At 42.7% G+C, this 24,236-nt stretch overlaps 1 protein-coding gene across 4 annotated transcripts in view; it reads right to left on the bottom strand.

The window, feature by feature from the left end:
• Positions 1-24,236, bottom strand: part of FHAD1 (forkhead associated phosphopeptide binding domain 1) — a 109,250-nt gene that overhangs the window by 24,586 nt on the left and 60,428 nt on the right. For 3 of the 4 annotated variants that reach the window (XM_038746864.1, XM_038746863.1, XM_038746865.1), the window contains 13 exons: positions 23,427-23,497; positions 22,824-22,961; positions 21,556-21,663; positions 19,146-19,316; positions 17,670-17,889; positions 16,874-16,961; positions 15,231-15,337; positions 13,219-13,378; positions 12,779-12,908; positions 10,938-11,073; positions 8,005-8,132; positions 3,635-3,724; positions 210-430 (listed from right to left, as the gene is read on the bottom strand). In XM_038746864.1, the coding sequence (XP_038602792.1) occupies positions 210-430; positions 3,635-3,724; positions 8,005-8,132; positions 10,938-11,073; positions 12,779-12,908; positions 13,219-13,378; positions 15,231-15,337; positions 16,874-16,961; positions 17,670-17,889; positions 19,146-19,316; positions 21,556-21,663; positions 22,824-22,961; positions 23,427-23,497 (1,768 nt within the window). Of the gene's footprint in view, positions 1-209; positions 431-3,634; positions 3,725-8,004; positions 8,133-10,937; positions 11,074-12,778; positions 12,909-13,218; positions 13,379-15,230; positions 15,338-16,873; positions 16,962-17,669; positions 17,890-19,145; positions 19,317-21,555; positions 21,664-22,823; positions 22,962-23,426; positions 23,498-24,236 lie in introns of those variants that run through there. The other variant, XR_005451090.1, reaches the window with a different exon arrangement.

Below are 24,236 nucleotides of genomic sequence, written 5' to 3'. Positions count from 1 at the left end.
CTGTGTGACCTGGAGCAAGTCACTTCACTTCTCTGTGGCTGAGTTACCTCATCTGTAAAATGGGAATTAAGACTGTGAGCCCCATATGGGTCATGGTCTGTACCCATTCTGATTAGCTTCTATCTACCCCAGAACTTAGTACAGTGTCTGGCACATAGTAGGTGTTTAAATGCCATAAAAACAAAACAAAACCAAAAAACTTCTAGTACCTGAGCTGTTGGATGTCGGTCTCATACTCTCTCAGGAGCGCCTCCTTCCTCTCCAACAGCCTCTGGAGTTGGCTGACATTCCCACACACCAGTTCCAGGTCTCTCTGTCTCAGGTGGCTCACTTGCTCCCTTTCGTTCTGGGACAGATTCTTCAAGGACACTAGCCCCGACAACTCCTTTATATTCATCAGGTTCCCGAGGGTGTGCATCAGATCAAGATACTGCATGGAAAACATTTCTCCAATTACAGGATTGACCTGTTTATCACTCCCTCAAAACAATGCAAACTTCTTTATTTAGCTGCTTTCAACCATAATGATAACTTATGATACTTGTTTAGTGCTGACTTTGGGCCGAGTACTGTATTAAACACTGGGATTGACACAACCTAACCATATCAGACTTTGTCAATCAATCATATTTATTGAGTGCTTATTGTGTGCAGAAAACTATACTAAGCGCTTAGGAGAGTACTAAGTGCTTGAGAAGCAGCATGGCCTAGCATACAGAGCACAGGCCTGGGAGTCAGAAGGTCATGGGTTCTAATCCCCACTCTGCCACTTGTCAGTTGTGTGACCTTGGGCAAATCACTTTGCTTCTCTGTGCCTCAGTCCCCTCATCTGTAAAATGGGGATTAAGACTGTGAGTCCAGTGTGGGACAGGGACTGTGTCCAACCCAATTATTCTGTATCTACCCCAGCGCTTAGAACAGTGCCTGGCACATAGTAATCGCTTAACAAATACCATAATTTTTTTTTTTTTACAATATAATAGAGTTGGTAGGACCATTCCTTCCCCACAACCTTGTCCATCATGGGGCTCAGTCTAAAGGGATTTTATCCTCTTTTTCACAGATGAGGAAACTGAGGCACAGAGAATTTAATTGATTTGCCCAAGGTCACACAGCAGGCAAGTGGTGGAGCTGGGATTAGAACCCAAGTCTCCTGACTCCCGGCCCATGTTCTTTTCCAGGAGGCCTTCCCAGACTGAGCCCCTTCCTTCCTCTCCCCCTCTTCCCCCTCTTCATCCCCTCATCTTACCTCCTTCCCTTCCCCACAGCACCTGTATATATGTATATATGTTTGTACATACTTATTACTGTATTTATTTATTTATTTATTTTACTTGTACCTATCTATTCTATTTATTTTATTTTGTTACTATGTTTGGTTTTGTTCTCTGTCTCCCCCTTTTAGACTGTGAGCCCACTGTTGGGTAGGGACTGTCTCTATATGTTACCAACTTGTACTTCCCAAGCGCTTAGTACAGTGCTCTGCACACAGTAAGCACTCAATAAATACGATTGATTGATTGATTGATTGATTTTCACAAGGTCATGCTGCTTCTATACCTTAGAGCAAAATGAATGCCTTGGTAAATGATACCTTTGAAACTGGAAAGCTCCTATAATCACCCCACAAAGCATCCTGCACTGACTCAGCACACCCTTCACTTAGTAGGCAGCATGGTTTAGTGGAAAAAGCACAGGCTTGGGAGTCAGAGGTCATGGGTTCTAATCCCACCTCCGCCACTTGTCAGCTGTGTGACTTTGAGCAAGCCACTTAACTTCTTTGTGCCTCAGTTACCTCATCTGTAAGGCTGTGAGCCCCACGTGGAATAACCTGATTACCTTGTATCTACCCCAGCGCCTAGAACAGTACTTGGCACATAGTAAACACATAACAAATACCATCATCATCATCATCATTAAGGGCTCTTTTCCACCTTCTCAAGAATCAAATAGAAAAGCAGATTCGAACACTCCTTCACAATACCTCACAACACAAATAGAGTAACTACTGACCCCTGTCTACTGTACTGTCTCTGCTCGGATTTTATCAAATCAATCAATCAATCAAATTGTTTTTATAGAGCATTCATTATGTGCAAAGCACTGTACTAAGTTCTTGGGAGAGTACAATACAATGGAGTTGGTAGACATGATCCTTGCTCACAATAAGTTTACAGTCTAGGGGAGGATGCAAACATTAAAATTGATTACAGAGAGGGGAAATGGCAGAGCAAAAAGATATGTTCATAAGTTTGGTGGGGCTGAGGAAAGGGTGAATATCAAGTGCTTAAAGGGTAGAGACCCAAGTGAATAGGTGATGCAGAAGGGAGAGGTAGTAGGGGAAAGGATAACTTAGACAGAGAAGGCCTCTTGGAAGAGATGAGATTTTAATAAGGATTTAAAGGTGGAGAGAGTGATCATCTTTCGGTTATGAAAGCGGAGGGAGTTTCTGGCCAGAAGGAGGATGTGGGCAAAAGGGTGGCAGCAAGATAGAGATTGAAGTACAGTGGAACTGTTAGCTCGTTCTGGGCAGAGAATGCATCTGTCATATTTTTGTGTTGTACTTTCCCAAGTGCTTAGTACAGTGCCTTGCACACAGTAAGCACTCAATAAATATGATTGATTGATTGAGTAGGTTGGCATTAAAGGAGGGAAGTTCATGAGCTAGGGTATAATAGGAGATCAGTGAGGTAAAAAATAGGAGGGGGCAAGCCAACTGTGTGCCTTAAAGCCAATGGTCAGGAGTTTCTGTTTGATTCAGAGGTGGATGGATAATCACTGGAGGTTTTTGAGGAGTGGGGAGATGTGGATTGAATTTTTTTTTAGAAAAACAATCTGGGTGCAGAATTAAGTAGTGACTGTATGTGGGGAGAGACAGGAGGCAAGGAGGTCAGTGAGGAGGCTGATGCAGTAATCAAGATGGGATTTGAGAAAGACTTCGATCAGCTTAGTAACAATTTGGATGGAGAATAAAGGTCAGATTCTACAGATGTTGTGAAGGTAGAACTGACAGAATTTCATGACAGAATGTGCAGGTTGAATCAGAGAGATGAGTCAAGGACAGTGCCAAGGTTACGGGCTTGTTAGATGGAGGATTGTGGTGCTGTAGGTCAGAGGGAGGACAGGATTTAGATGGGAAGATGAGGAGCTTTGTTTTGGATATATTAAGTTTGAGGTGTCAATGGGACATCCAAGTAGAAGTATCCTGAAGCAGGAGGAAATGAGAGACGAGAGAGGTCAGGGTTGGAGAGACAGATTTTAGGAATCATCCGTGTACAGATGGTAATTGAAGAAGTGGGAGGGAATGAGTTCTCCAAACGTTGGGCATGGATGGAGAATAGAAGAGGGTCCTGAACTGAACCTTGGGAAACTCCCAAAGTTAGGGGGTGGGAGGCAGAGAGGACGAGCCTGCAAACGAGACTGAAAAGGAGCAGGCAGAGAGATAGAAGGAGAACCAAGAGAGGACAGTGTCAGTGAAGCTGAGGTTAGATAGTATTTCCAGAAGAAACATTTTAGTGGAACTATCAAATCTGATGAAGAGCTTAACTTCATCTGAGGTTTCATAAAGTTGACTTACGTTTGCATTTTCCCTGCAATCTGAATGGGAAAGTTAATCTGCCCTCCGTATACGTACCAGCCTCTCACTGAGATCCAAAGCATCCATTGTCTCTAGCTTTGCTATCCTTTCAATGGCCATGTAACAGTTGGGAAGAGAGATCTGAGGCTGAAACAAAAATAAATGATAATTACTTTTTGCATTTGCTTTTAAGAGCCAGGAATACAAGATGCTAAAATGCGTGATCACGGGAAGTCTAGCTGAGGACCACAAGCAAACATGTCCTCCTTTAAAAAGCCTGCTCTAAGTTCTCCCCAGGAAAGACATTTATTTGATAGGAGCCCTACTGTTATCTAATGAACTGATGGCATTGATTGAACACTTACTATGTGCAAAGTACTGTACTAAGGGCTTAGGAGGTACAATACAATAGAGTTGGTAGACATGATCCCTTCCCTCAAGGAACTTACAGTCAAGTGGAGGAGACAGACACTAAAATATATTGCATTTAGGGGAAGGTGCAGAATACAAGGGTATAGACAAAAGTATAGTGGGACTGGGTGTCTGGTGAGTATCAAACTGCTTAAGGGGTTCAGACCCAAGGGCATCAGCAGTGCAGAGGGGAGGGTGAATATGGTGGAAAAATTTCAGATTTTATGGTATTTATTAAGTGCTTACTATGTGCCAGGCACTGTACTAAGCCCTGGGGTAGATACAAGCTAATCAGGTTGGACACAGTCTACATCCTATATGGAGCTCACAGTCTTAATTCCTATTTTACAGATGAGGTAACTGAGGCATAGAGAAGTTAAGTGCAAGGTCACACAGCAGACAAGTGTTCGGAGTCCTTCTGATTCCCAGGCCCAGGCTCTATCCACTAGGCCACGCTGTTTCTTGGAATAGATATGATTTTAGTACGGCTTTGAAGATGGGATGGAGTTCCAAGCTAAAGGGAGGATACGGGCAAGGTGTCAGTGGCAAGAAACATGGGATCTAGGTACAGTGAGTAGGTTGACTTCAAAGGATGACACGCAAATTCGTGAAGCGTTCCATATTTTTCCAAGCTAGCTCTCTTCCTCCCTTCAAGGCCCTGCTGAGAGCTCACCTCCTCCAGGAGGCCTTCCCAGACTGAGCCCCTTCCTTCCTCTCCCCCTCGTCCCCCTCTCCATCCCCCCATCTTACCTCCTTCCCTTCCCCACAGCACCTGTATATATGTATATATGGTTGTACATATTTATTACTCTATTTATTTATTTATTTATTTATTTTACTTGTACATTTCTATCCTATTTATTTTATTTTGTTGGTATGTTTGGTTTTGTTCTCTGTCTCCCCCTTTTAGACTGTGAGCCCACTGTTGGGTAGGGACTGTCTCTATGTGTTGCCAATTTGTACTTCTCAAGCGCTTAGTACAGTGCTCTGCACATAGTAAGCGCTCAATAAATACGATTGATTGATTGATTGATTGATTGAGTGATGTATGTGGGCTGGGTTGTCATAGGAAATTAACGAGGAAAGACAGGAAAGAAGGAGAGACCATTGGATTGAGTACCTTAAAACCAATGGTAAGGACTTTATGTTTGCTGTGGAGATGAACGGGCAACCGGTGGAGTTTTCTGAGGAATGGAAAGAGTGGAAAAGCATTCCTCTGGGAAGTCAGGAGATCTCAGCTCTAGTCCCAGTTCTGCCTGGAGCCGGCTACTATGAGTGAAGACTGCAGATGGACTACACGGTGTGCTGCACTCCTGCCGCCTATTTGCTTGTTGCATCCCGTGCCCCAGCGGGAACAAATTGATGAGGAAGAAAGAGTGTGATTGTCACCACACTAGCAACTGGCTTTATAATCAATTCCTGTGCATGGGTTCTGGGTCCTGAAATCTCACAACCAAAGCATGTCAGCTGTCCCTGATGGGGGACTCTTTTAATCTCATCATCTCAAAGCAGGTTTCTGTAACCAAACTTTGGACCTTGGAAAAATCTTTTTTTTAATGAAAAAAGGGATTCACAAAGGTCAAAATGTTAAAATATAGAATGGAATGGATGCTATGCAATTGCCATGAATTTGAATGACTTACTACTGAAAGACACTGTGCCCATCTCTATATTAGATTAAAAACCTCTGGGGGAAAAAAAAAGCATCTGAGGTTCATCTCAGCATTGCAAACACTAGCTTCAGTTGTAAAAAAAAGTGTACTTCCAAAGTCCCTAGAAGAAAACAGTTTATTTCACAATAAACAGATACTGGGGCAGTGTTTGTGGGTGCTTAATAGCATCTTTCCACTACTTCCTCACATGTGAACTTTCCCCTTGGACCACCAGGCTTTTTGAAAGGCCTGGCGAAGGATTGCTGGAATATTTGTATAGTTTGGATGCTCTAAATGTGATCAAAAACATTTGCCCAAATTCACTAGCAGAAGGGATGTGCCTTCTCAAATATTTCCAGAAAAGGTTGCCTGACCCCGAAATTATTTTATGCTAGTGCCAATGTGGCTGTAAAATGTGTGCTTACTGTCTCCAAGGATAGAGCTCTGTGTGTGAGAGAAAGAGAGAGAGTGAGAGAGAAAGAGGGGAGAGAAAAAAATAGAGAAAGAGTGAGAGGGAGGGAGAGGAAGGTTGAGGGAGTGGGGGGGAGAATAAGAATAATTATGGGAATGGACAAAATTCCAGGCCTCCAAAAATGGTTTTGTAATACAGCTCCTGTTTGATTTCCCTCTAGGCTGTGAGCTTCTTAAGGGCAGGGAATGTGGCTACCAACTCTGTTTTACTATCCTAAGAGCTCAGTGCAGTGTTCTGCACACAAATTAGAGAAGCAGCGTGGCTCAGTGGAAAGAGCCCGGGCTTTGGAGTCAAAGGTCATGGGTTCAAACCCCGGCCCTACCAATTGTCAGCTGTGTGACTTTGGGTAAGTCACTTCACTTCTCTGTGCCTCAGTTACCTCATCTGTAAAATGGGGATTAAGACTGTGAGCCCCCCAAGGGACAACCTGATCACCTTGTAACCTCCCCAGTGCTTAGAACAGTGCTTTGCACATAGCAAGCGCTTAATAAATGCCATTATTATTATTATTATTAATATTAATAGGTATTCAATAAATATCATTGATTGATTCATTTCCCAGTCTCGAATGACAATCCTGGATGGCTGTCCAGGATGGCTACCATCTCCCTTGTTTCTCCAAGCATCCCATTGCCTCTGGAGGAGACAGAATACTGTCATAGCTAGACCAAGGCTTGCAGGCAATTTCTCTGGGTTGGCTGGTGACACACCACCAAACCTAAGACAATTCTCAAAGCCCATGCCTACACTTATCTTCCAACCAGAGGTAATTTAAATACGGTAAACAAATTGGATTGAAGAGGGGACTACCCTGGTCTGCTCACGGATTTTGCAGGAAAATGTGGCTGAAGAATCCCAGCTGAAAGTGCACAGGCACTGGCTCTCTTGAGCTACATTTGGCAATTAGTTACTTTGTTGATTTGGAGCAGACTGTGCTTTCACAGTTTATTTAAGTCAGCGGGCCTTGTGAGACTGGTGAAGGGGAGGGATCTCTTGTAGGGTGGTCAGTTGTCTGGGTTTCAGCTGGTCTGGCCCTTGTAGGGTACAAATATGGCACAGGACACAGTGATATACTGTATTTCTATTTTCAGCTCCTGACTTCCTTCCCCCTCAGCTTCTGTTTCTGAGTTCCACACCCCAGTATTGATGACTGTGCTCAGAGGCACCTGGGTGGAAAATACAAGGGCTCTGTAGAACCTGGGGATGTCCAGGTACCCTGGACAGATGTTCTAAAATTGGGTGGCAATCTAGGGACTTCTGCAAAATCGTGTGTGTGTGCAGCATTATCATGTCCTCCCGCTCCCCATCCCTCCCGTCTTACCTCCTTCCCCTCCCTACAGCACCTGTATATATGCATATATGTTTGTACATATTTATTACTCTATTTATTTTACTTGTACATATCTATCCTATTTATTTTATTTTGTTAATATGTTTTGTTTTATTGTTTGTCTCCCCCTTCTAGACTGTGAGCCCGCTGTTGGGTAGGGACTGTCTCTATATGTTGCCAACTTGAACCGCCCAAGCGCTTAGTACAGTGCTCTGCACACAGTAAGCGCTCCATAAATACGATTGAATGAATGAATGTTCTATTGCATGCCTGGTGTAAGGAGTTTGGGGGTTCCAATATCTGCAAGGTCCAACACTGGTTCCCTTGATCTCCAGGCTCCCCCTGCCTGCCCTGTTTCTGGGGCTAGAGGCCCAGCCCCTAAAACATGGATCTGCTTTGCTGGGTAACCTTGAGATTTAGGCATAGAAGGATTATTATCCACAGAGAGAGTCAGGGAGAAGAAATATGTCTTGGATCCATGTTACCACATCATAGGAGCAGAATTTGCTGCTGCCATTGGCAAATTATGGCATTTATTATGTTCTTAACATGCACATTTTACCATTCTGGCCTCCATGTTTGAAACAGGTGGCAATCCAGACCCATTTTCCAAGAATGTTGTCTGGGAAGTGTTTTCCAACATTCCTTTCTTTAGGATTAAAATGGCCTCTGTTCCCTTCTCATGAGCATCTAATGGAAGAGACAATCAGAATGAAAAGAGAGATTATGCCTTGCCTTAGAAAAATGTTCTGCTTTTCAGCCAACTGCCTGCTACAGGGGAGAAAAATCCATAAATAATAATAATAATAATAATAACAATAATAATAATAATAATAGTATTTGTATAGTGCTAACTATGTTCCAGGTACTGCACTAAGTGCTGAGGGTTGATAAAAGCAAATTACACAGTCCTTGTCCTGAATAGGGCTCACAGTCTTAATCCCCATTTTGCAAATAAAATAAATGAGGCACAGAGAAGTAAAGTGATTTGCCGAAGGCCACACAGCAGACAAGCAGACCTTCTGACTCCCAGGCCTGTGCTCTATCCACTATGCCTTAAATACCTTAAGAAGAGGTAAAATGACCAACCCAGGTGGAATCTGATTATAACATCTACTGCCAATCATTCTATGGATCTACATAATGGCTCCAGTCTACACTGGAATGAGGTGGGGTAATTTTGACATTTACAACATTTTTATCATTTATTTATTGAAGGCCTACTCTAAGGACCACCATCATCTGCTGATCATTCTCCTTTACCAACTTAATCACATCATCATCCTCTCTGTCTCACAGCTGGCAACCAAGGCATTATCCTTGACACCTCTCTTTCCTCCTCTTTGCATATTCAGACACCAAATCTGTTTTTCCCCCCACACCATCTCCAGAATCTGCCCCATCCTCTCCACCCAAACTGCCACCAGACTATTTAATCGCCCTCCTCCCAGACCTCCCTGTCATCACCCTTTCCCTTCTCCAGTTCATACTTCCCTCTGCTGCCTGGATCACTTTTCTAAAACACTGTACGGTGCACATATCCCCAGTCCTCAAAATCCTCTAATGGTTGCCCATCCCTCCCTGCATCAAGCAGAAACTTCTAACCACCGGCCTTAAGACACTCAATCAGCTCTCTTCCGACTACTTAGCAACTCCTTTTCCCCCACTACAACCCATCCTGTTCTCTTTGTCCCTTTAACGCCAACCTACTCGATGTGTCTGATTCATATCTCTCTCGCACTCAGCCTCTTGCTTGTGCCCTCCCTCCTGCCTGCAACTCTCTCCCCCTTCACATCTGGCAGACGACTCCTCTCTCAATCTATTTAAAGCCTTACTAAAATTACATCTCCTCCAGGGCGCCTTCCCTGACTAATCTCTCATTTCTCCACCACATTTCCTCTCCTGCTATGTCACCTATGCTCTTTGGTTCTCACCCCTTCTGTACTTAAGTAATCACCCTCCTCTCCTCCCCTGCCTATTACAGCCCTTATGTACATATCTTTAAATTCAGTTGATTCCCCTTACTTTTACATTTTAGTGTCTGTCTCTCCTACTAGACTGTAGGCTCCTTCAGGATAGGGATCATATCTATTAATTTTATAGTACTATCTCAGACCCTTAGTAATACTCTTCACAGAGAAAGTGCTCAGTCAATACTATTGATTAGTTTGATTGATTTGTGCAGAGCAGTGTTCTAGGGTCTTGGGAAATTGTATAGAAATGAAATAGAAGCAACCCCTGCCCTTAAAGAGTTTACAATCCGAGAGAAGAAAAAAAGAGAAATATTTAGCAGTGTACAATGAATGATTTCCCTCAACAAAAGTTAAAAGTAGAACCAAGAACTCTTCCCATTCCCTGGTCCACTGAACTTTCCCCCGCAGACTTCTATCCCATATTTTTGTAACATTTTGAAAAGCATACATCGGGCCACTGGCAAAATATCTTTCTTTCTCAGTTCTCTCTCTCCCTCTCTCTTTTTTTAAATGGTGGGACAGGTATTGTATAAAGCACTGGGGTAGATACAAGCTAATTAGGTTGGACACAGTCCATGTCTCACATGGGGCTCACAGTCCTAATCCTCATGTACAAATGAGGTAACTGAGGCACAGGGAAGTTAAGTAATAATGGTGGTATTTGTTAAGCACTTACGATGTGCCAAGCACTGTTCTAAACATTGGGATAATACTAATTATAATAATGATGGTATTTGTTAAGCTCTTACTACGTGCAAAACACTGTTTGTTCTAAGCTCTGGGGGGGATACCAGGTGATTAGGTTGTCCCACGTGGGGCTCACAGTCTTAATCCCCATTTTACAGATGAGGTAACTGAGGCACAGAGAAGTGAAGTGATTTGCCCAAAATCACACAGCTGAAAAGTGGCGGAGCCGGGATTAGAACCCATGACCTCTGACTCCCATGTCCATGCTCTTTCCACTGAGCCATGCTGGGTAGATACATTACCATCCCATGTGGGGCTCACAGTCTTGATCCTCATTTTACAGATGAGGTAACTTAGGCCCAGAGAAGTGAAGTGACAAGCCCAAAGAGACACATCTGACAAGCAACAGAGCCAGGATTAGAAACAAGGTCTTTCTGAATCCCAGATCCATGCTCTATCCTCTAGACCATGCTGCTTCTCCACATCTTTCACATCCATTCTACTTTATCTTTTTAGCATTTAGATATTATTCCCAGTTTGTAGGTAGGATAACTGAAGCCCAGAGAGGTTAGGTGACTTGCCCAGGACCACACAGCAGGTTAGTAATGAGGACCAAAATCTAAGTCTCTCGATCTCTGTTCCAGTGGCCTATTCAGCAGATGCTGCCGCTTTAATTTTTAGTTACTAATTCTGCCCCAGAGCTCTTACAATGGGAACCAAATATCTTGGTGAGAAACATCCCCTTTCAGGGTATTTATAGAGGAATAATTACCTAGATGCAACTGAATGCACATAATTGTTAAGACATGCTAGAGAAGAAATCAAGAGAACTTACTTGGGGAGCCGACCTTTTCCAATTCTTTAACTCGCAATCGCAGCTCAGACAAGGCCTTTTTCTGGCGCTGAATTACCTCTTCATGTCTGAACCCCTTACATTTAGCCCCCAGGTCACTGAGCCCTGCAGATGGTTTCTGGAATTACAAAGAAACTCTCTTAGCTCTGGGTTAGAACCATGATCCCCAGCTCAAATCTGTACCTGTCCTTCAGTGTAGTTGTAATATGGTTACTTAGGACCCTATAAAAAGATCTTCAGGGCACGTTGCAGTAGTAGTTGTTATTAAGTTCCTACTATGTTCACAGCACTGTACTAACAGCTGTGAAGGAATACACAATAAGCTCATTGTGGGCAGGGATTGTGTCCATTTATTGTTATGTTGTACTCTCCCAAGCACTTAGTACAGTGCTCTGCACACAGTAAGCACTCAATAAAAACAATTGAATGAATAAACGAATGCTCCCAACTGTAACTGAGATGAGAGTTTCTGAACATAAACAGGGAGATTCCATTATCTGATCCTCTCTAATAACTTTTCTGTGGTATTTGTTAAGTGCTTACTATGTGCCAGGCACTGCACTGAATGCTGTGATAGATATGGGATAATCAGACTGGATACAGTCCATGTCCCAAATGGGGTTCACGGTCTTAATCACAGATGAGGTAACAAGCACAGAGAAGTGAAGTGACTTGTCCAAGATGACACCATAGATACATGCTGCTTTCTGTGGGAATGTGGAGACTTCAACCTTTCATACTTACGAAACCAAGCAAGCGATTTCATAAGGTACAAAATCATTTGCTTGGTTTTGGGAATGTTGTGCACGTGCACTAGTTCACAATAGTTTCTCTTGGTTGTTGAAGCTACAATTTTCTGTCATCTGTGAGGTTACAGCACCCTCCATCACCAACCCGTAAATCAATTGGTGGTGTTTATTGAGCACTTGACTGTGTGCAGAGCACTGTACTAAATGCTTGGGAGAGTATAATACAGCAGAATTTGTAGACACATTCCTTATCCACAAGCAACTTACAGTCTAGAGAGTTCAGCAAACGAGTTCAGGCCCCTTTTGGTTCAGCCTAAGATCACTTCTGACCTCGACTCGGATTAGTCTGCCTCCTCTTGCTGCTTCTTCAGAGGAGGATTCATCTTCTCCCACTCCTTCTGATCATTGGAAAAAGGAGTGGAATCGCCTTGCTCCTTGCTCCCAGTTACACTTTTGCTCCTCCCCACCCTCTCCATCCCTCACCTTCTCTTCCTTTATCAGTAATAAACAAAACAAAATACAATGGTTTTGAATGTGGGCTAGGAAGAGGTCACCTTGGCAGAGGGAGAAGCACCTGGAGCAGAGTCATTTCTTCAGCCTGCCTGATCTGTTGTTTGGCAGGGCACAGACGTCAATGAGAAGAGCAAGAACACAAGTCAAAGGATTTGGCTTTGTTTCCAAAATAAATTTAGATGCTATTAATTTAAAGGCGTTGCTTTTTATTTTCATAAAATCCATTTTAGTTCTCACAACCACCCATGCCACCACAAATCTATGTCTGCAGGGAAAAGCATGGTCTTGAAGTGCAACCACATCCCACAGTTAACCTACTAAAACCACTTCACAATAACACACCCAGCAACAGGGCTGGCTACACTAGGCTCACTGCGTACGGCATGTTTTAGGCTTTTCTCATTGAAGAGAGCTCTCTCCTTTTGATTTATTGCTGTGCTTTCCAAGTATTTGAAAGCTTGCGGTTGTTAAAGGAGACATAATTAATCAAGGAATAACTCAGAAAATTGAGTTCGTTTCCTGAATTTCTAGTGCGTGTGGCAAAGGCAGACTGGGCCTCACCTGCTTGACAGCAGTGAAGACATCCCCTTGGGCAATATTTGTCTGGACAGACACATCACACAGGGCCTGTTCGAATTTTCTGCTTTTCTCTTGTTCTGCATCCTGTGTTTTCAGCCTCTCTTGGGCACACCTGTGGTCAAAGGATGTAGCTAATAAGGGTTGACCTACATCAGGGAGCATGATTCAAGGAAATCAGACAGATGACAAACACCAGGTAACACGCTCTGACCAAAAATGGGCAGTGAGCAACATTTGTAGCTGTAATTTGGGTTTTCCAATACCAGACCTAAGTTCCTGCTTCTGATTTAGGTCAACTGCCAAAATTCAAGGAGGGGTCACTCCCAAAATAGCAATCATCCAACCCACAGCTAATTTGACTCGACAAAGCTTTAATCTCCTGAGGCTTTTGCTGGGCCCCTTAATGAACACAACGACCCTACCTTAGCTCTTCCGTTAAAATTTTCTGCTCTTTGTCCTTCTTTTCGGCCAGGTTTGCCATCTCTGACAGCCTCCCCTTCAATGTGCACAGCTCCTGCCTTTGCTGCTGAACCAGGCTGATGTTCCTTTCCAGTTCTATCTTTTGCTTCTCATTGAGTTCTCCTGAAAAAGGCAGAGGCACCTGGGTGAGACTCTCACCGACAATTTCTACTGAGGTTGCAGCAAACCAATCCAGACCCGAAGAGACAGACCCGACTGGCAGGGCCAGATTAATGCAGGGGCATCGGGCTGAAGTCCAGATACCCAGATTTAGGGATGGGGTGCATCTTGTCAAAACCCCATAAAATGGGTGCTCGATTTAGAGGCCTTCTCTAAACTCCCACTTTCTCTTCTCCCACTCCCTTCTGTGTTGCTCTTGCACTTGGATTTGCTCCATTTTTTCACCCCTCCCTCAGCCCACAGCACTTATGTACATAACCGTAATTGATTTATTTATATTAATGTCTGTCTCCCCCTTTAGACTGTAAGCTCCTTTTGGATAGGGAACGTGGCTATCAGGTCTGTTATATTGTACTCTCCCAAGTGCTTAGTACAGTGCTCTGCATTGATTGATTGATTGATTGAGTGCTGTTTTGTTTTGAAGTCGGGAAGGAGAGTGGCACTGGGGTAAAGCAAAGGAGTTCTTGCTCCTTAAAAAACCCTCTCTCCCACCTCAATATGACTCTACTTCAGGCCCTGACAGTGGGTCTAAATTACAGAAATTCTTCAGAGGCTTCAGTGAGCATTTAGGGAACTGGATCACACCTGGCCTGACCAACTGGTTAGGAGAAGCAGCTTGGCCTAGTGGACAGAGCACGGGCCTGGAGGTCAGAAAGACTTGGTTTCTAATCCTGGCTCTACCACTTGTCTGCTGTGCGACCTTGGGCAAGTCACTTCACTTCTCTGTGCCTCAGTTTCCTCATCCATAAAACAGGCATTAAGACTGTGAGCCCCACGTAGGACCTGGACTGTGTCCAACCTGATTGGCTTGTATCTATACCAGTACTCAGTACAGTATCTGCCACATAGTAAGCTCTTAACAAATGCCATATCAAAACAAAACAAAACAAAGCAAAAAAACTCCTAGGGAATACACTCCGCTCTGGAGAAATTAGTCATAAAATGATTTGGAGTTTCCAGCTAAGGAAGTCTTAGGAGACAAATTATTTGGAATGCTTGACACAAGTTAGGGTTATAATGGAAAAATTAGATTGCCTTCTGCTAGCAGAGAGACTATTTATCAGCCCCTTTTATTTCTACTATTTTCACGGTACTTGTTAATCACTTACTATGTGTCAGGCACTGAACTAAGTGCTAGGATTGATATGAGATAATCAGGTTGGACCCAGTCCCTCTCTCAAATGGGGTTCAGAGACTAAGTAGGAGGGAGGACAGGTACTACACCCCCATTTTACCGATGAGGAAACTGAAGCACAGAGAAGTGAAGTGACTTGTCCAAGGTCACAGAGTAGACAAGTGGCCTAACTGGGATTAGAACCCAAGTCCTCTGACTTCCCAGCCCATGCTCTTTCCACTGAGCCTCACTGCTCCCCTTATTAAAAAGTTACCCATTCTAAAAATCATCAAATCTGAAATCTGGTGACATTCCACTTAGATTTAAGGATTAAGGTCTCTGATGGTTCCAAAGTAGAATCAATAGGACCCAATGGACTTTACTCAGGGCTAAGGAGAGGTGTTGAATGTCCTTCAAAGGCAAATGCAGCTGCGTAAAGAAGCCGGTGCCTCTGGAGGGAAAGCTTCCGAAGCACCTCCAACCCTCCAGAGAGCATCTACTATAGATGACCATAAAAAGGCAGATGTCATGTTGGAGAGTTTAGCCAGCTGTCCCTCAGTTTGGTTGGGATGATCTCTGTGGATTAGTGAATATTTCTGACCCAAGGAGGCTTTCTCTGCGCCCTAAGAGAAAATAGTGAAGTGGGTCAGAGTGATAAATCATGTAATAAATGGAACATGCCTCTCAAATCTGACATTCTGGCTTGGGCTTCTGCTAAGTCTTCTCTTAATTGCAGAATGAGGTCTTGCTGAGACAGGATTTCTCTTCGGGCTGCCACTACATCTTCTCTGAAATTCACAAGGCTGATAGTTAATGCACCTCCAACTTGGTTATTAGAAAGGATGGGGAAGTGGGTCATAGGAACTTGTACCTCCAGAATTTCCTCTTTTCCCAGCCCCTTCCCCTCACCCCCTTCCAAAAGAAGTGTCCCCCCCCCTAAATAAAAAATATGGTGCATCTCCTGTAGTTGGGAAGGGAGGGCAGTAATAATACCTTCCCTTTATTTTGTCCAGTAAAGGAAACACTTAACTGGAGCTAAGGCGCTGAGGGATGAGGTGAAAAGGAGGATGCAGTGTTGAGAGAGAGGGTGCTGAGGAAACAGACTGAGTGGCTAGGAAAAAAAGGAGGCTGTGGGAAGTGTGGGGCCCTGGGGGCCACCAAGTGATTCTCTCTGATCTCAGAACTCTCTAAATCCCCACTCCTCTTTTTGTGAAAGGGTGGCTCAGAACCATGAAAAAGAGTGGGGCTGCGACAGGGGACAGGAACTGTACTCAACCCGATTTAATTGTATCCATCCCAATGGATAGTGGATAGTACCTGGTACAAAGTGAGCACTTAAATACCACAGATACCACAATTGTTAATAATAATAATAATAATGAGACTGATGATAGGAGTTGAGAGAAATTAGAGACTTTATTCCAATCCAGAAAACCAGGAAATTCAGAATTGAGATTGTTCACATAAGCAGAAGATAAGTGACCCGATATGCACTATTTTCCTAAAAATAGGAAGCCCATTAATCAACTTTACAGGGAACAAGCCTGCAAGGGGAAAGCATCAAGTATAAATCCCTCAGAATAAAGACATTAGCTCTCAGGTAAAGCAGCGGTACAGATCATCATTGAATCAGCTTTAGGATCTGTCAATTTAAATTTTAATTTCTGGAGACTGAGAGCATTCAGATTACAGTGGTCTAAGAATACAGTAGCACAGTGAGAAGATGGTTCTCTTCTCCTTGGCTAACTGCTTAATTTTATATGCACCTCTGCCTTTTTGAGACATGTGCTTCTGACTAATAAAGAGGGCAACCCTTAGGATGCTCTTCAGATCGCTGCCAAATTTTAGTCTAATTATCTCCCCCAAAATGATTCTGGAACTTTCCAAAGCAGGCTGCTCAAATCTGCTGAACACCCACAATGTGCTTCAGTGGCTTTGGCATTTCTCGAACTGATTTTGGCTGCACAGGAGACTAAACTTCACAAAAGTGTTTTCTTGACTGCTTGACAGTCATTCAAAGGGGTAGGGCTGTACTCTTACTATGTCCCTAACAGAGGACTTTCATCTAATATGGTTGTGGTCAGTGTTCACCCAAACTCTGCTCATTCATTCATCAATTGCATTTATTAAGTGCTTACTGTATGCAAAGCACTGTACTAAGCACTTGGGAGCGTACACTATAACAATAAATAGACACATTCCCTGCCCATAATAATTTTATACTCTAATGAAAGACTTTTAGGATAGCATTTTCTGTTTCCAGTAAGGAGATGTCAAAATAATGTTATTGATAAGGACCATCAAAGATCTCTTGGGATACTTACATCAAGTGGTAACAGGCCTTCTCACTGGCAGAAACATCTTGTGGAGGAAACAATTTTGGAAGATCTTTCTGGATTTTCACCTGAGCTACTAAAGAAAAATACAACTACTCTGATTGTTAGACGCCATAGTGCCTCACACTGCTAGTCATAATACAAGGAAATGGTAGGAGACGAGTTATTTCACCCTACTTGTGGTGGCCACCCAGACAACCCATGACAAAACTAGGGCTTTACCCCAGGGGTACTAACTCCCACCTCCCTTCAGCTATTAATTTGATATTCTTTGTATCACAGATCTTGTCAAGGCCATACTACTGTTCTCTCAGAATGTCCTCAGCTCCATATTATTTCCTCTTTACCTTGTTAAAAAGGAAAAAATAAACAAATCCCAGTTGGTCTTTGAGAGTGCATTTATCCAACTCACAAAATAAGCTGAAGGCAAAAAGGAGCCTTTCAAAGCCCACTACATTTGATGTCTTTATGGTTGAAAAGATGATTTTGATTCATGCCATTATCCTGAACCTTCAAACTACTCATCACCAGTTGTCATTCTTTGGCCCACTGCGCTTCTATAAAAGATGTCCTAAATCATTATGATGATTTCTCTGCTTAGACTGCAACCACAGAAGGCTTCTGAAATTGTTGTATAACAGGTACAAAATTAGGGCCACCCAGAAAATGCTCTTTCCGGTGAGAAAACAGAACTCTAATATTCTTATCAATAAGCATGTACCAACTGCCAAAGAATGAACTACTTCCAATACAAAACCATCTTCAACAGCTATTCTTTACCAACCTGGGATATTTTCCTTCAAAGCTGCAATCTCCTCTTCCTTACGCTGCTGTGTTGCTTTCTGTAGTCCTTCTTCTAAAGTTACAATGGTCTTTGAGTGCTGTCTAATTTGTTCCTTATACTGCACTATTTCCTCTTGAAGTTGATGCCTCTGTAAGTCATTCTCCTCCTGGACCAATCTCAGCTGTTGCTGTTGAACCAATACCTGCTCTTCTAAAGCAGCCTGGGAAACCAAAGGACGGGCCAAAATATATGCACTAAGAACCAGGGCAAAGTCTTTCATCCTGAACACCTTCTTCAGATTTTCCTGGGTCTCGGGCACAATTCTAGGCCTTGGGTTCCCTTCAGTCAACCTATAATCAGAGCTCCAGCCTGGAATGCCTCTCAATTCCACAGATGTTCAGAAAAAGTGATTACAGCAACACAAAAGCAACCAGTTAAAGCCATCCAAAGGCCTCTCCTGTTTGTTTTGTTTTACGGTATTTGTGAAGAGCCTGACTATATGACAAGCATTTTTCTAAGCGCTGGGGTACATACAAGTTTATCAGGTTGGACACAGTCCCTGTCCCACATGGGGCTCACAGTCTAAGTAGGAGGGAGTAGGATTTAATCCCTGTTTCCTAGTTGAGGAAACTGAGGCAAAGAGAAGTTCAGTGCCTTGCCCAAGCTCACATAGCAAGCAATTGGCAGAGCCAGGATTAGAACCAAGGTCCTCTGACTCCCAGGCTGGTGCTCTTTCCACTAGCCCACCCTGGCAGTGGATATGAAAATCATAGAATCATTGCACTGGAAAGGGCCTTGATGGGTCATCCAATTCATCCTCTGCCTCTGTGATAGATTATAATTAACCATATTAGAAAGACTGCTGTTTTTATTTTTATGACATCTCCAAAAGAGGATACCACAACTTTTCATTCATTCATTCATTCGTTCATTTAGTCAATCATATTGACTGAGTGCTTAGTGTGTGCAGAGCACTGTATTAAGTCACTGGGAGAGTGCAATATAACAATAAACAGACACATTCCCTGCCCACAATGAGCTTACAGTTTAGAGGGGGAGGCAGATATTAATATGAATAATAATAATGATGGATTTTGTTAAGCCCTTACTATGTGCCCAGCACTGTTCTAAGCTCTGGAGCACTGTTCTAAGCGCTGGAATAAATACATTATAGATATGTACGTAAGTGTTGTGGGGCTGGGGGAAGAGAGGATAAATAAAGGGAGCAACCTTGTTCAATTTCACTTTCACTCTGAAACGGACATTCATTCATTCAATCATATTTACTGAGTGCTTACTGTGTGCAGAGCACTGTACTAAGTGCTTGGGAAGTTCAAGCCGGCAACATATAGAGACAGTCCCTACCAAACAACGGGCTCACAGTCTAGACATGCTTCACCTCCATTGCCTGCTGCTGAAAACCAAAGAGAAGGCCTTTAGCTCCTCAGTCCCACCAAAGATGGACATTGGACTTACCTGCTTATTGCTAGCTTCTTCTAGACCTGCCAGAGTTGCACTCAGTTTTGTTTGAAGGATCACTTCATATTTTTCTCTATCTTCAGTCTTTCTAACAGCTTCTAAGTTGGCCAGGGCTTCATTTAACTTTGAATTTAACAGTTCTTCTGATTTTGCTTTACATTCCACCTCCTAGATCAGGCAATAAAAGCTGGGTCATCAAGAAGAAACACACCTTATTTCTAAAACCAGGGACCCACTTTGGCTACACCTGGCTGGGAGTGGGCATCCGTGCTAACTAGAATAGAGGAGAGAAGGTTGAACCCCAAGGAAGACTGGTTTGAGAAGATTCAGATCAAGCCACTGATTTTTCAGTCACCCTCTTCTCATTGCTTTCTGAAAGTCAGGGAATTCTGGGGCTGTGCCAGCTCTCTCCTGGAGAACAGAGCCACTTCAAGTAGCTGGGTTGAGGACAGCAAGGACAGAAGGGACAAGGAGAGAGTCTAAGGATCTCTATTCTCTGAATAAAGAGAAAAGAGGAAAAAAGGAGGCAGGGAAAAAAAACAAGCAGGAAGATGGCCAGAGAAAGAGTGTAAGGAAGAGGGAAAGTTCCTTGAGGGCAGGGAAAGTATCGCTTGTTTTGTACTTCTCAAACGTATAATGCATTGCACCCAGTGCTGAAAATCATATTGGGTGCTCAATGAATATTATAAAAGAGAGTGAATAAATGGCAGGAAAGCAAAAACAGAGGAGGGAGGAGAAAAGGAGGATGATGACAAGGTTACAAAAAGGAAAATAATTGAAAGGAAGAAAATGTATGAACAGATAAATATACACAGATGATTGGGACTTTGCTAGATTGTAAGATCCTTGGATCATTTCTACTAACTCTAGTATACACTCTCAAATGCTTACTATAGTGTTCTGCACAAGAGTATGTTCTCAATAAAGACAACTGATTGACTGATTGACTCAAAAAAAGAATGCAACTAAAATTAAGAGGGAAGAAAAGACTTGGAAAAGATAGGTCAGAGTGAAAAAGCTGGGCGAGAGAGGCACGTCACTGAAAAGAATGAGAAGTAGCAGGGGCCTGGAAGTCAGAGGACATGGGTTCTAATCCCAGCTCTGCCACTTGTCTGCTATATGACCTTGGGCTGCTCTGTGCCTCAATTTCCTCATCTGTAGGATGGGGATTCAATACCTATTCTCCCCCTTACTCAGACTGTACCTGACCAAATTATCTTGTATCTACTCCAGTGCTTAGTAAAGTATGTGGCACATAGTGTCTTAACAAATATCATTATTATCATTTTTGTTTTAACATGGAGAAATTGTGGGAAATTGTCCCAAGGGCTGGGGTGGCCAGGAGAGCTTTCCTGAGTTTCAGTGTTTCTCATTAACCTTTTACTTTGAAAACCTCACACTGATTTCATCTAATAGGTTTTTTTTTAACACTTTACCCAGGGTAAAAACAATCTCTGGGAATAACATAACTTTCAAGGCAACATCATGACAGGGGCAATCACTTTGTTAATAGCTCCTATAGGGAAGTTGGGAGTTGATCCTTATTACCAGCTCCATGACAGAGCCCCGCCTTTGGCAATTAGTTCCACAAACACTGTCTGACCTTTGACCGCTTGGCCTTTGGACTGTACGCTGTGGAGGAGCCTCTATCTCAATAATAATAATTGTGATATTTATTAAGCCTTACTAGGTGCCAAGCACTATATTAAGTGCTGAGGTAGATACAAGTCAATCAGGTCAGACACCATTCCTGTCCCATGGAGCTCACAGTCTAACTAGGAGGGAGAACAGGTATAGGATCCCCATTTTACATGTGAGAAAACTGAGGCCCAGAGAAGTTAAGTGACTTGTCCAAAGTCACAGAGCAGGCAAGTGGAAGAGTTGGGATTCCCTTCCTCCCCCATCCTAATACCTCACATCCTGAGTCACTAGAGGAACCCAAACTAGGATTTAGGACTCCTGATCCTTAAAATCTCCCCTCCCACCCCCTGGGCCTGTCCCTTGCACTGCTATAGTTATAATAATAATAATGATATTTGTTAAGCACTTACTATGTGCCAGGCACTGTACTAAACTCGGGGATGGATACAAGCAAATCAAGTTGGACAGAGTCCCTGTCCCATGTGGGGCTCAAAATCTCAATTCCCATTTTACAGATGAGGTAACTGAGGCACAGAGAAGTGAAGTGACTTGCCCAGGGTCACAAAGCAGACAAGTGGCAGAGCCAGGATTAGAACCCATGACCTTCTGGCTCCCAGGCCTGGGCTCTATCCACTATGCCATGCTGCTTTCCCAACCCTTCCATTCTCTGTCCATTTTATGTGGGGTTTAAAGCTTCCTCTTCTAATCACCTTTATAGAGAAGGCTGATTACTGTTAAGTCACCTTATTTTTCCCGAGCTAGGTACCTTTTCTAGTTTTCCTAAATGATTCTCAAGATCTTGCACTTTTTTCTTTTCTTCCTCTAAAGCTTTCTTTGCTTTGCTTTTCTCCTGGGCAATTCTATTCTCCAAAATCTGAAAACCAAAACAGATGTTTTATATAAAGTTCATTCAGAGAAAACATTAATAAGAAGCAAAATGGCAATAGTATAAGAAACCAGAATTTTCTATAATTCAAAAAAGGCAATTCAAGAGCATTTACGTTTTAATGAGGGAGGAAATGATTTGGGTTCTTAATTTCTACAATCGAGGGAGGAATATTTGAGACGTATCTTATGGGGTAGAGAAAGTGAATGCAAGTTTAATTGTTCTCATAAAACAAATTCACTCAAATAATTCTGAACCACTGTCTGCCAAGCAAGACCTTTACTGCTGAACTACTTGGGTCAAATAGTCTAAGTTAATGTCACTGAAAAAGGGAAGTTACTGACAAAAAAGCAGGGAAAAATAGAATTCATTTGTCAGCTGGGGAAGCAGTTGCACAAGAGAGAAAATCAGCAATGTCGGTCATGGCCAAAATCAACTGGGTCCAAAATGTAATTCAAATCACTTTTTATTTTCTCAATAAATAAGCCAGAGTTGTGTGATTTAAAAGGAATGTGCAAATGGATTTCCATTCATAGAGGGAAAGCCAGGCCTGAACAAAACAGAATTTGAATTGTTGATGTGCACGACTGGCCAAGAATACAGGAACCAGGAAAAGAAGTCAGTTTCTTTGTGAAACCTAAGCATTTTTCAGGAAGGAAAGTTTCTTTTAATAGTATTCATTAAGCGCTTACTATGCAGGCACTAGGCACTGTACTAAGCACTGGAGTAGTTACAAGGCTAGACCCAATCAATGTTCCATGAGGGGCTCAGTATCCCAATCCCCATTTTATGGATGAGGTAACTGAGGCACAGAGAAGTGAAGTGACTTCCCCAAGGTCACCCAGCAGACAAGTGGCAGGGCAGGAATTAGAACTCAGGTTCCTTCTGACTCCGAAGCCCAAGCTCTAACCATCATACCACACTGCTTCTGAGGCCATGCTTTGTCCACTAGTCTTCTAACTGTTCCTTAAGTTAATGTTGGATTTAAAGATTTTTAACAAGTGTTCCTCAAAGGCCTCTGATACCACTTGTTTCCTGGATTGACCACAGAATGCTGATAAAATATTTGAATAGGCCTTTACACCATTCTGGATATTTGATGGGAAGAAAGAAAACAATCAAGGCCTACAATCAGTATTCTACTCTACCATTTTGTTTTCTTCTTCTTTTTCTGCCCACATCTGCTTCATCTGGGCCTGCAACTGTTTCTCAAATTCTATACTTTGCTCATTCAGCTTTTCCTGTAGCAGAGAATGCTGAGTTTCCTGCAAATGGTCTAGCTCTGCCTGGAGGGAGAGAATAATGACAGAGATTAAAATATAGTGGAGAAGGAGATGGGGAAGCAATAAAGGGGTCATTTGCCTATCAATTTTATACATTGTTTGTGAAAAGTGGGCATGCATAACTAATGACTAAAACCAAATTTAGCGAGGGGCTTTTTTTTTTTTTACAAATACTCCATTGTGGGCGTTACAAAACGTTAGAGGCTATTTCAACAATTTTCTCATTTGACAGAGGTAGACTTCATGACTAGCTTCACTGCTCCCTCCCTGAGGGAGCCAGAGCCCATAACTCAGCCTCTGATTCTCAGTCTTCTCATTTGGAAAATGGGAAAATATCATTCCCTGCTACAAGAGGTAGGAAGGATTAACCAGTGATTATGAACTCCTCTGAAAATACAAAATGTTATAGAAATGCTAATCAGTGTTGCCAGTATAGAAAAGAATGCAATAACTTCATATCATAGTTACCTGGAGTGTCTGAGCTTTGCTGACAATTTTCTGATGATTCTCCAGAAGATTTTTCATATACAATGATATTCCTTAAGGAAGAAATGAGAAGATGATAGGTTCCAGTTCTTTCAGCTCCCATCTAAATTCCCCTCTAGACTCTAAACTCATTGTGGGCAGAATACACGTCTACCAATTCTGTTGTATTGTATTCTCCCAAGTGTTTAGCACAGTGCTGTGTTGGACTAAGTATACTTAGGGAAGGAAAATGAAAGTACATTTAAATCTATCCAGTCTGCTTCATCCCCCTTCCCCTTGCTGAGGTGCAGGTAGCAAGAGGAGGGGAAGCTTTGTTGAGTCAGATATGAACCTGGCTGGGTTTATTATTATTATTATCACTAATAATAATAATAATAATAATAATAATAATAATTGTATTCTCCCAAGCATTTAGTACAGTGCTGTGTTGTACTAAGTATACTTACTTAGGGAAGAAAAATGAAAGGACATTTAAATCTATCCAGTCCACTTCATCCCCCTTCCCCTTGCTGAGGTGCAGGCAGCAAGAGGAGGAAAAGCCTGGTTGAGTCAGGTATGAACCTGCCAGGGTTTATTATTATTTATTAATACCAAATGTGGTATTTGTTAAGTGCTTACTAGGTGCCAGGCACTGTACTCGTACTTGATACTGTACTGTATCCACTCGGGTGGATACAAGAAAATCTGGTTGGACACAGTCCCTATCCCACATTCATTCATTCAATTGTATTTATTGAGCACTTACTGTGGGCAGAGCACTGTACTAAGCGCTTGGGAAGTACAAGTTGGCAA

The sequence above is a fragment of the Tachyglossus aculeatus genome, chromosome 5 (assembly GCF_015852505.1).
Source record: "Tachyglossus aculeatus isolate mTacAcu1 chromosome 5, mTacAcu1.pri, whole genome shotgun sequence".
In the NCBI taxonomy this organism is placed as follows: domain Eukaryota; kingdom Metazoa; phylum Chordata; class Mammalia; order Monotremata; family Tachyglossidae; genus Tachyglossus; species Tachyglossus aculeatus.
The sequence above is the reverse complement of the archived record's forward strand: the minus strand, read 5'-3'. Positions and strand labels throughout refer to the sequence as shown.